The sequence below is a fragment of the Neovison vison genome, chromosome 10 (genome assembly GCF_020171115.1).
Source record: "Neovison vison isolate M4711 chromosome 10, ASM_NN_V1, whole genome shotgun sequence".
In the NCBI taxonomy this organism is placed as follows: domain Eukaryota; kingdom Metazoa; phylum Chordata; class Mammalia; order Carnivora; family Mustelidae; genus Neogale; species Neogale vison.
Window position 1 is genome coordinate 52,507,468 of NC_058100.1, and position 12,838 is coordinate 52,520,305.

At 36.2% G+C, this 12,838-nt stretch overlaps 1 protein-coding gene across 2 annotated transcripts in view; it reads left to right on the forward strand.

The window, feature by feature from the left end:
• Positions 1–12,838, forward strand: part of HMCN1 (hemicentin 1) — a 470,681-nt gene that overhangs the window by 378,757 nt on the left and 79,086 nt on the right. For both annotated transcript variants that reach the window (XM_044267297.1, XM_044267296.1), the window contains 6 exons: positions 1,148–1,307; positions 2,542–2,666; positions 2,917–3,100; positions 3,874–3,971; positions 4,858–5,136; positions 10,126–10,322. In XM_044267297.1, coding sequence (XP_044123232.1) covers positions 1,148–1,307; positions 2,542–2,666; positions 2,917–3,100; positions 3,874–3,971; positions 4,858–5,136; positions 10,126–10,322 — 1,043 coding nt within the window. The remainder of the gene's footprint in view (positions 1–1,147; positions 1,308–2,541; positions 2,667–2,916; positions 3,101–3,873; positions 3,972–4,857; positions 5,137–10,125; positions 10,323–12,838) is intronic.

The following is a 12,838-nucleotide window of genomic DNA, read 5'->3' on the forward strand; positions in this document are numbered from 1 at the left end:
AAAAATACAGAAAAATTGAAATAAGTTTATGGATATTGGTGGTTTCTCTGATTAGTGATGCTTTGAGATTTCAAAAGAAAAAGGGAAAATAACTATTCAGAGATTGGTTTAATTTTGTTTAATGCATTAATAAAGAGTAAGTACTAATCATGGAGAATGTGGTATGACCAAAAATTTTACCAGACTGTATATGTTTTCATGTCTCAGGACTAGAAAGTTGTGTATGGGGCCTGTCATAGATTAGCTACTTATTACAGTATGTCTCATTAAAACTCTCACTGGCTAGACTAATTTAGTAACTCTAAATTCTACAAATTTCATAAAATTATTATTACTCTGGATGACTAAGAGGAGATTTGGAGAGGCTGTAAATTGATGTGCTGGTAAATATTTAACAATTGACTGCAGACAAAAAGGTTCTGACTTGTAGCCAATCATTTGCCAGTTTCTATGGTATAAACATCCCGACTGTGTCCCACTTCACGCTCCCAATGGGATGTCAGTGAAGATGGTGAGTCGGGAAGATGTGTAAAACTGGGTCTTGTGTGCTGGTGTGAGCTACCTCCAGCACACTACCATAGTTATTTAGAAGAGGAATTCAACTGTGTTTCTGCTTGAAACCATTGTCAATATTTGTATTATACATTATTCTCAATCAAATAATTAAAGTGAAAAACAAAGATGGCCAGAAAGAGTATAGAAAGGATTGGATCTTGAAATGTACAACAAGCCTATCCATTGTTCAGAATAAACAATATTTAAATTGCCTTATGAAGAGAGAAACAACCAACTTTGATATTTTTCACAGAGATTGATGGCAAGATTTGGAAAAACATTCTCCTGAACTATATTGAGGATTTAATATTAAAGTGATTCATTTGGCCAGGAAGAGCCCCCATGAAGTAGATTTGTCACTAGCCCAGATGACTAAATAATTGTATCAAGTTCAAATAAAATGAGACTATTGAATCGATTTCTTGACCTTTTCCTCATTTAAAAGTAATTTATAGAGTCATAAGGGTTAGATCTTGAACCATAACCTAGGAAAAATGGGAAAAAATGTCATATTGTTCTATGACTCTGTTTTATTTGTTAGAATTTATAACCCCATGCCTCATTAATGAAAATCTTAATCATTTCCCCAAAGTTCCTCCAAGTATTGCTGGTGCTGAAATCCCAAGTGAAGTCAGCGTTCTTCAGGGGGAAAACGTTGAGCTGACCTGCAATGCAAATGGTATTCCCACCCCACTTATTCAGTGGCTTAAAGATGGAAAGCCCTTAAACAGGAGTGAAATAGAAAGAATCAGGTATGATTTAAATGGATCTTTGCATCATTAATTTTAAGGTACTCTATAATGCTTTAAGCTTCAAATTTCACATGAGTAATACCAAATTCATTGTATTCAGAAAGAAAAAAGATAAAATTTTAAAGAGTTGGACACAGACATTCTCCTTAGTTGCTCAAAAGTGTGTGTGTGTGTGCGTGTGCATGTGTGTGTGTGTGTGTGTGTGTGTGTCTAGGTTTTCCATATCCATCAACACCAATGAGTGAATGAGTGCTTGGCTGATTTTGAACAAAGAGACAGTACCATCATAACCTCGTTCCTTCCTTGTAGCGATTTGTCTAAATCCCGTTTTCCACTGACACTTGTTACCCATACAACAAACTACGTAGAGATGGAATAACAATATAGTAAGGGCTTTCTGATACTTTCAACAATATATCATATTTAATAACATGATATGGTAGAAATGGAGTGTTTAGTTTTGACATTGGAAGATTCTAATAAAATAACTATTGTAAGAATACTGTAGAAAGCCATTTAATCTCTTTTTAAAACATAGAAAATTTTGTTCGACAATTAATAGCTTGTGAAGGGAATCAATACTGCAATACTCTTAATTTAAATATCTTTGATCATCTAACTGTATAGTTATTTACTATTATGTAATTCAAGGGAAAAGCACTAGCAATTTGTGGAACATTTTTGCAAAATATACTTACACATAATACTAAGTTGTCACAGTTTAAGTAAGCTATCCTATTCTCATTAAAAATATTACCAAGTCATTTATAGTTAGTTTTTAATATAGAATGTCTTTTAGTTTCTCATTATAACATTCTTCAAATTTCATACCAGAATTTTTGAATAATTTTCATTTAATCCAAACCTTATATTGGTAACCAAGGAAATAGTATTCTAACTTTGAGAAAAACACATCTTTGATTTGGAAAGGGAAGTTCCAACCTGATTTCATTCATTTCCCATTTTTCTTGTAAGGAAGTGGTTATAAAACGGGAATTTTATCTGGTTCTGTAGAATTTTAGTTGACTGCCTGAAATCTCCATCAGTTTTACTAGCTCTGACTTTAACAGACTTCCATGTACTTCGTGAAAAAGGTATGAACCATTATATATTTAAGATGAAGATGCATTTTATGGTGGCATTTCTCTAAAAAGCACAATAACCCAGAGGAAGTTTTCCAGCTCTTAGCTTCTCATGAATCATCTCAGTGCCTTTATTACGATGTTTCCTGTAGGGTGACTGCAGATGGTAGTACATTAAACATTTATGGAGCTCTCCCATCTAACGTGGGGAAATACACATGCGTCGCTACTAACCCTGCTGGAGAAGAAGACCGAATTTTTAACTTGAATGTCTATGGTAAATATGAAATCTCACTCTCTTTTGATTTTGCTACCTTAGGAACCTATCGGTAGAAATGAAGGTCCAGCAGTAGGTGCCTGAAGCATCTAGTTTGAAAATCTGATGTCAGGGCCGTTTGCTTTTGGGATAAAAAGCAGCAGTATGGACAACTGTAGTTGAAATGATTTGAACTAGTAATGCACACCCTACCCCTTCTCTCTCTCTGTCTCTCTCTCTTTCTCTCTCTCTCATTTTCTGCACGACCTAGTTCCACCTGCAATTAGGGGTAATAAAGAAGAAGCAGAGAAGCTAATGGCTTTGGTGGATACTTCAATAAATATTGAATGCAGAGCCACAGGGACACCGCCACCACAGATAAACTGGCTGAAGAATGGGCTTCCTCTGCCTCTCTCCTCCCACATTCGGTTGCTATCAGGAGGGCAGGTTATCAGGTCAGCTTTTATTGAGTGTGATTTGCTAGATGGATAAAGTCACTGTGCTTATAGACTCTAACTTTATCTAAATGATACTTAAGAAATGTGTTTTCCAGAGTCCACAATCTGAGGGGTTTGAAGTGGCGGGGGGGTGGGAGGTTGGGGTACCAGGTGGTGGGCATTATAGAGGGCACGGCTTGCATGGAGCACTGGGTGTGGTGAAAAAATAATGAATAATGTTTTTCTGAAAATAAATAAATTTTAAAAAATCTTTAAAAAAAAAAAAAGAAATGTGTTTTCCTAAATTTTTACCATTGTTTGTTTAGTTTTCACTTTCGGTATCTTTTTAGAAGAGGGAGGAAACAACTATAAAATGGAATTATTTTTCTTATTTAAATGCTCATGTTTTAGTAAATTTGTATAAAATAGGTCTTTCGTAGACAGATGTATCTATCCCATATGTATTTCCAAGAGAAAACTTTCTGTGGCAAAGTGATGATGAGCTGCATACTACAGTCATGTGATTTTCATGTTAGCTTCCTTTATTAAGGGATATTAGAAAAATATTCACTCTTAAATTATGTTCTATTTTTAATGGCTTGCTCTCTGTTCCTAATCAGTTTTGTGGAACAAATTGCATTGCAGGCATCTGTATTTTTGATGCATCGTTACATACTTTGTAACTAAAGTTTCCCAGCATTAGCCATAATCTGTGTATAAATCAGAAATATTTTCTTTGTATATGTTGAATGGGGTTAAATTGTGAATGATTGGGTCAAACTGTTTTTCAGGATTGTGAGAGCTCAGGTGTCTGATGTTGCCATGTACACCTGTGTGGCCTCCAACAGAGCTGGGGTGGATAATAAGCATTATAGCCTTCGAGTTCTTGGTATGTCTCCAAGATGATCCTAGTACTTTACAATATTAAGCAACAGGCTTATATTTAGATATTGTCTTGTCAGAAAGAACTAGTGAAATAGGATCTTGCTAACTAGGAAACTATGTGTTTTCTCCCAAAGGGCCCGTATGTATTGGAACATACTGTCTGTTCAAATACCCTTCTAACCTGGAGTTTTGCCTTAAGTCAAATCTAAATTTTTAAAAATAACATTTCAATCCAGATGCATGAATCAGTCTTTTCGTACAAAGAGAAAGTTCAGACTACTTTCTAATAATATTAGTGGCTCATTTTGAGCCTTTAAAATATGCATGAATATGTGTATATGTGTGTGTGTGTGTGTAGACAGAGAATTAAAAACATTCCATTTCTGAAATATTAAGGTTTAGTAGTCCAAATTTCTAAATCCCCAAGAACATCTCAGAACAGTTAAGTAACTATTTACTATAGTCTACAAATTAATTTTTTGGATTATATAAAACTTACTCTAGAAACTGGTATTATCTTCTTTATCCTACATACAATAGTTGAGAATATACTTCTGAAACTATAATATACATTGTAACAAATTAAAGAGACAAACTTAAAAAGTTAAAAGATGACCAAAACTTAAAGCTCATTTGAATTTTATATGCTCTACAAGAAAACCATCCTGAGGTTTTGTTGCTAATATTTTGGAACATTAATAATGAGCCTATCTAATACCTGTTTTTATAAAACAATCAGCAATTATTTATATGCTATCTTAAATTCTGTATTTTAAAATAAATCATAGAAACACTATAGAACTACCTGAACAATTAAAATTTTTTTTAATCTAAATTGGTCTCAAATTAGAATAGATGTGTAAATTTTACCCGTTTTGTTTTCTGTGTAGTGCCACCAAATCTGGACAATGCAATGGGAACAGAGGAAATCACAATAGTCAAGGGTAGTTCTACCTCCATGACATGCTTTACAGATGGAACCCCAACTCCCAGGATGTCCTGGCTTAGAGATGGCCAGCCTCTGAATCCTAATAACCGTCTGAAGATAAGCACACAAGGAATGGTTCTTCAGCTCGACAAAGCAGAGACTGAAGATTCAGGAAGGTACATCTGCATTGCCTCAAATGAAGCTGGAGAAGTCAACAAACACTTTATCCTGAAGGTCCTGGGTACGTAAACGTTTAATAGTTGGGAAACAAGTGATAATAAATATTTAGTAAGTAAGTGTAATTCTTAGAATCACTTGCTATGGGGATAAAATTTGTAAAAACTTCATTGTATTTCATATTTCTGTTTTGTAATTTACCTAGACTTACTCTTACCTTAAGCATGCTAAGTTTAAATTATTTTATTTCTTATCTATCTAAAAGATGAAAATTCCCACTCATAAAACATTATTCATTAACAAAATCATACAACCAATTGATTAGTAGATTTTTTTAAAGATTTTTATTTATTTATTTGACAGAGAGATCACAAGTAGGCAGAGAGGCAGGCAGAGGGAGAGGGAAAAGCAGGCTCCCCACTGAGCAGAAAGCCTGATGCGGGGCTCCATCACAGGACCTTGAGATCATGACCTGGCCAAAGGCAGAGGCTTAACCCATTGAGCCACCCAGGCACCCTTTTAAGTAGATTTTTAAGTTTTTTCAAAAATTAAAGCTCTTGATAAATACCAGTTTAATGGAAAAGCACGATATTTATACTACTTTATGTTATTTCAAACAATCTTTTCAAATGATCCAATCTATAAATTATTGTTGTAATAGTCATTTCACATAGTCTAGTTCCATTTACTATTGTGTGCATTGAAACAAATATTGGAAATGTGTATTACCATGTTCTACATGCAAACAAGTAATATAAAGAGAAAACACATCTTTTACTTGAAGTCAAAAATTTTGACTGCACTGGGTGTGGTGCAAAAATAATGAATACTGTTATGCTGAAAATAAAAAATAAATAAATAAATTTTTAAAAAATTTTTGACTTTGGGAGAGAACTGAAGATGAAAGAGATGAACTCTTTCCATAATTAATTATTTTGGGGGAGTTCTGTTTGTTTTTTCACTACAACGTAGGTAAAACCTCAAGCTCTTCCAGAACAAAATATGCCTCACAAGGAAGGATAAGAATAATTTTGGCATGGAGCTAGCATGTATTTTCAGAATGCCCTGTAATCTTTCTCACAGTACCTATATCAATTTAATCATCTGTGTAACTTTATACGTCTGCTTCCTCCTTAATTGAGCTCTGGGATGGGCTGTCCCCACCTTACCTATTGCTGTATTCCCAGGATTTAGCATTTGACACGGGATATTTATCATTGGATTGAATTGAATGGAATTAGATACTTGCTAGCTGGATTCAAGGGAGTTTTAACTGTAGAGGGAAGCAGAACGCTATTTAAATAAACAAAGAAGAGACTGTGGTATAGAAGAATGTTCCTTACAATGAAGGTTGGTAGTGGAAGAGGTACTCCAGGGTATTTAGAGAAAAAAGACAGAATAAAATGTGTTTTGATAAGGAAGGCTGGAATAACAAATCCCTGTACACCAATTCACAGGATCTCAGGAATAACAGGAGATGATATAAATGTGCTCTTGTACATTATTGCCATATTAAGTATGAACTATTGCCTATACATTATGGTCCAGCGATGTTTCCAGTCATCATGTAGCAAATAATCACTGTACACCTACTATGTGTGTGACATATGGCCTGGTCCAACATGTGGCAGAAGGAAAGGGGGAAAGCATGCTCCCTAGGAATTCAAGAACCCAGCAATAGAATTACAGCCCAGGGCATTTCTGGATGAAGAAAACAATGATCTTGTTAGCATGGCATACAAAGAACCACCTTCCTACCTACAAGGGTTTATAAGGATAATTTCTTCTTAAAACAGATTTGAAAACTGGCTCAGCAGAAAGATGAGAAGATTCAGCATTTCAGCATCTGTTGAAAGCTAATTCCATTAAACCCTGAAAAAGTCTTCACGTGGGTCAGTGCTACACCCCAAATGTGAAAGTAACCATCCTAAACTGGAGAACTGCTATTCTTAGTTTCATGCTATCCACATGGTGGAAGGTGTTATGATGTATCAGTTATTCTGAAAAGTCCAATGTAACTCAGATATTGAAAACAAGGAGAAAGCTCATACAAAATAAAGCTAAGGGGTTTCGACAGGGTCCAGCCTATGAAGAGCTTTGTTGACCACATTAAAAATTTGGTTTTTATCCTAGAACAATGGGAAACCATTAGAAGTTCTAATATGTGGAATGCCATGAGCGGAACTGCAGTTTGAGAAAACCACTGACTGCAAAGTGGACAGCTACTTGGAGAAGGACAAGCGTAGACTCCGAGAGACCCATGTATTATTAGGAATTGTGCTTGGCTGTGAATAGCAGAGTCTAAGTTTGGCAGCTTGAACAAATACCTTCTGTTTTTCTTGCTGAGTGAGATGTCTGGAGATGGGCAGTAGTTATGCTGGTTAACCAGCTCGGATATTTACAGTTCTCTTGACTTTTACGTCATGGTTGGTCAGTGATCGTGCATTGCCTGGTGACCCCAAGCATCACTAGCAGAGCAGAAAAAAGAGGAAAGGTGAAGAGTTGCCTCTATAAGGACTATCTTAGAGGACCTACAAAAACACTCCCATATACATGTCATTGAACAGAATCTCCACAGACCACTCCATGTACCATCTACTACAGAGAATAGGAAATGGATTTTTTTAGCACACTGACAACCCCAACAAAATTGGGGTCTGTTAAGGTGAAAGAAACAAATAGGGGCGGGTACTTAAAAGCAGGAAATAGGTGATATTAGTCCAAGTAAATAGCATTGTAGCTCAGACCAGTAATGGAGGTAAGAGGAAAAAATGTATTTGGAAATAATTGCAGGTAGAAGTATTAGGACTTCCTTGTGGATTTGGTTATAGGGTAGTAATGAAGAAGATATCAAGGATGGCTCTGAGTTTCTGGCATATATGACTGTTGATTGGTAGATCCATCTCATAAATGCAGGAAATGTGGAAAGGGACGAGGTTTTGAGGAATAAGGTAATAGGTGTTTTTCTGAATTCATGTTAAAATTTGAAATAGTGTCCAAATATTCCACTGGAGATATTAATCTGATAATTGCATTTGCGGATTTCAAGCTCAGAAGACAGAGATAAGCTAAAAACCTGAGTTCTGTAGTCATCAGAGTATATACAGCTCCTACTCTGTCCAAAGTATATGACATATGGACAAGACACGGAATAAAATAGTTCATAGTCACTTAAATTAACATCTATCTGTAAGATCTGATGAGGGTTTGAATCAGATGGGAATATGTTGTTTCTATTATTGCTAATGTTGTTGTTTTAAATCTAGTGATTATAAGCTTTGAGGATAAAGACCATGCCTAATTGATCTTTGTATCCATAGTGATCAAAACATGGTAAATAACTAATAAATGGAAGGAATAAGGAATTGACTTTGGTCAAATGGAGAATCAGATAAGTGCTTTTGAGTGATATGAACAACGTGCTTTGGGAATTTAAATGGAGAGAAATTTTATTGTTAGTGTTGAGAGAAACAAGAAAGGATTTACAGTTTTTATAAATGAATTTAATGACATTGATGTGACCTTCATAGTACTTGAACATGTTCAGTTAAGGTTAAGGAATGGGACTATTGGAGGTTATAGCAGTAGAAGGAATAGTATTAGACAAGTCACAGAGCAAAAAGAGACCGGACTTGCTGAGGGACAGAAGTAGTTGAATTTGAAGCCTAGGTTACTTAAGTATATTAAAAGTACATAATTTTATAAAGATGGAGACCTATTGCAAAAGCTTTGGAAGCCATGATGAAGAGTTTTTATTTAACTCAATAAGCAACATGGAAACACTGAAATCCTTCAAGCAAGAAATCTTAGATCATTCTAAAATGCACTTAAGAAAATGGATTTTGACAGCAACACATAAGATGAATGAAAATAAAAAAGAAGTCATGTGGGTCAGTGGTTAAGAAACTCTGACTTCTTAATTATAATCTGAAAAGAATATTAGATTTAAGGAAAATGAGGACCATAGGTGGAGTTGTTTGTTTTTTTGTTTTTGTATTTTAGTAAGCAGGTTTTAATAATAATACCAACAGCTATAGTAGACATTGTAGTAACAATAACTCTTTAAAAAATCTTTAATTATAAAATATATTGAGAAACATAAATTATAGTTTATAGATTATCTCATTGGATGCTCACAGTAATCCTATCATTAAATAATAGTGCTATTCTTACTTTAGAGGTTTGCCCAAATCCACTAAGCTAATAATTATTGGAGCCAGGATTCAAATTCAGGCTCTGCTGTGTACCTCTGTTGTAAACTATATTCCTGATTTAAAAAAAAAAGAAAAAAAAAAAGTCTAATCCTTGGAGCTGTCCAACAGCTATTTTGGCTTGCCTGGTGAAATAGTAAGCTGGAAACATTCTTAGAAAACTTGAATGATCATGATCATTGTATCATTGTATGAAAAGTCTGTTTTAAAGGGATTCCTAAACTTGAGAATAGTTGGACTAAGGAACATTAATGTTTCTTCCAAGTGTTTAGATTCTTTAACATCCTCTTGAGAAAGGTAATTTAGAAATATAAATAACAAAAAAGGAAATTATTTCTGCGCAGACATAACAAATGTGTTTTACACAGAAATAGTCTCCAAATGTAACTATTTTCTCTTCTGCTTAGTCATTGTTTCCTCTTAAAGTGCCGCATAGAAAAGATGATAGCAGAATTCCACAGCATTTGCCTGTTGCTTTTGTAGAAATAATAGCTACAATATCTCTCTTTAAAAAATGGTATAAGATGAGCTTAGTTTTTATTGTTCCCCAATCTTGGCAGTTAGGTGAGACTGTTCTAGCTGAATCCCTGCTGCTGAGCTATAATTGCCTGGGACTGGCTTGCCTTTTCCTTCATGATCTCAGATAGACGTGAGCCATCCCTTTTTAAATAGTGCCAGTGACAAATGGTAATAACATCTAGGAATGATCATTTTGGTATTTGACCAATTTATACTATATGAACATAAATTTGAGATGAATTTCCTCTTAAGTTTTCCTAATCAGCAGTAATGTATCAAATAGCAAGTTTATTTTGTTGTTCTTTTTAATTCCCTTTAAACAGAACCACCTCATATCAATGGATCAGAAGAACCTGCAGAGATTTCAGTGATTGTTAATAATCCACTTGAACTTACCTGCTTTGCTTCTGGAATCCCAACTCCTAAAATCACCTGGATGAAGGACGGACGGCCCCTCCCACAGACAGATCAGGTACAAACTCTTGGAGGTGGAGCGGTGCTTCGAATATCTAGTGCTCAGGTAAGTGTTGAAGTCAAAAAAAGTTATTTTATCCTGGCTTACACTTCTCACTTGCTAATGTAGGCACAATGGAGAAATGATTTTTTTGAGTCCAAAGAGATCATAAGATCCCTCTCTCTAACCTTAACGAGGGTAGATTGGAGCTGTGGGGTGCGTGCTTGGATAGACTAAGAGAACCAGTGGAAGTACCATATGCAACTTGGAAGAAGGCAAAACCGTTTAATTTTTGCAAGTTTTTTCAAGGGGCCGTAAGAGAGTATTTCCCCAAGTTCTTAATTTGTGCCATGTAGCTCTTTAAGAACTGGCGAAAAGCTGTTCAACATATATACAGATGAGGCCTCAAAGAGAAATTTTGGTCTCCAGAATTAACTAGCAGACATAAAAATCGGAAGAGATGCAGTTTTTCAAACACTCAATTCAGTAAAATTGTTCTTATAGTTTGTGTTTAAGGAAATTCATCAGAAATGTAAATATAGGGGCACCTGGGTGGCTCAGTGGGTTAAAGCCTCTGCCTTCGGCTCAGGTCATGATCCCAGGGTCCTGGGATCGAGCCTCACATTGGGCTGTCTGCTCAGCGGGGAGCCTGCTTCTCCCGCTCTCTCTCTCTCTCTGCCTGCCTCTCTGCCTACTTGTGATCTGTGTCTGTCAAATAAATAAATAAAATCTTAAAAAAAAAAAGAAAGAAATGTAAATATATTAAAGAGACATGTGTCTGGGATGCCTCACCGCAGCAATCTTCTGTTTTACTCACAGTGACGAATCTTATATTACGGATATTCTCCATCTGTGCCCTAATAACCTCATCTGTAACTTTGGGATAAAAATAGTAATAATACCTTATTACTCCACTTGAGGATTTAAAAGATCATTTAAGATGATACGCTTAGGAGCACCTGGGTGGCTCAGTGGGTTAAGCCTCTGCCTTCAGCTCAGGTCATGATCCCAGAGTCCGGGGATCGAGCCCCGCGTCGGGTTCTCTGTGCGGCAGGGAGCCTGCTTCCCTTCTTCCTCTCTCTGTGCCTGCCTCTCTGCCTGCTTGTGATCTCTGTCTGTCAAATAAATAATTAAAACTTAAAAAAGAAAAAAGATAATACGCTTAGACCAGTGCCACAGGCATGTAATAGTGTTAAGTAGAGTTAGAATGGTTTCTCCTGCTGCTATTGTTGGGATAATCATCATCCCTGTAAACATGGAATAACAAATTATTTAATTATATTCTGTGTGCATTTTCACTGAGGAAAGAGGAAGGAAAGGGACCTGAAAAAAGAGAGCTAAGGGCTATGATTTGTCTACTGTGTCCATCCTGTGTACGGCTCTGGGCTCTGTCACATTGGTGACTCTCGTGACAACCCTGTGAGTCAGTCTTCGCCTCCATTCTACACAACCAGAAATAGGCACAGAGAGATCAAGTACTTGCCGGCCAAGGACTCACCACTGTTCAGTGACAGAGCTGGGTCTCCATCCTTCTTCGGCTTCAGAGACCTAACCAGTGGAACTCAGCACGTTCCCTGTTTCTCCTATCAAGGAGAACACGCCTTCCATTCCCCTCTTTCCTCTCCGTCAAACATTGCAGTAGCTCTGAGAAAACTGGGGTTAGCTGTCAAACCCCTTACTGAATGAAAACCCTCAAATGTTATAATTTCAACCGATAAAAAAGGAGCCCAAATAATTTTGTTACATAAGGAGACAGGGAACTGTGTGGAATAGAATTATAAATACAAAAGAATAATGATAAAGAAAGCTTAAAAGGAAGATTAAGGCCCCATCATAGTAGGTCTTAAATGGAAACATTATATAGTTGGGTTTAATTAACAAAAGGAGACAAAGATCACATTATTAGATGGTGACCCACAGGAGGTAGCTATTCTGGAGAATACAAACATAATACCTAATACATGTCTCAGCCTTTGAGAAGTTTCTGGTTGTCTAGGGGATATAAAACTAAACACATGACAAAATTAAGAAGAGAAATAGTAAGAAAATCATTCTTAAATATTTTAGAAGTGGAAAATTAAATATTATCAAGTCCCAAGACTGACCTTGGTTCCTCTGCTCCTGTGTCTTCAGGGCATCTTGTACATTATACATTATATTTCATTTATTGGGACTCTGTCTTCTCGTGTATGTGTCTGTAACATACAGTTATGCCTGACACATATTGGAAGCTTTGCAAATTCTAAATTGTGTGGTAGAGACAGGAGTTTTCTAAAGTATCTTCCATCAAACACTAGTTCTTTTTTAAAAAATTTTTATTTATTTGAGAGAGAGAGAGAGAGCATGAGAAAGGGAAGGGTCAGTGGGAGAAGCAGGCTCCCTGACAAGCAGGGAGCCGGATGCGGGACTGGATCCCAGGATCATGACCTGAGCCAAAGGCAGCCGCCCAGCCAATTGAGCCACCCAGTTGCCCCCAAACACTAGTTCTGTGAGTTATTCCAATGGGGGAAATTCTGTGACCGAATAAAATTGGAAAAATTTATATACTATATCTTTCTCTCCTCTGTGAGTCATAGTACGTG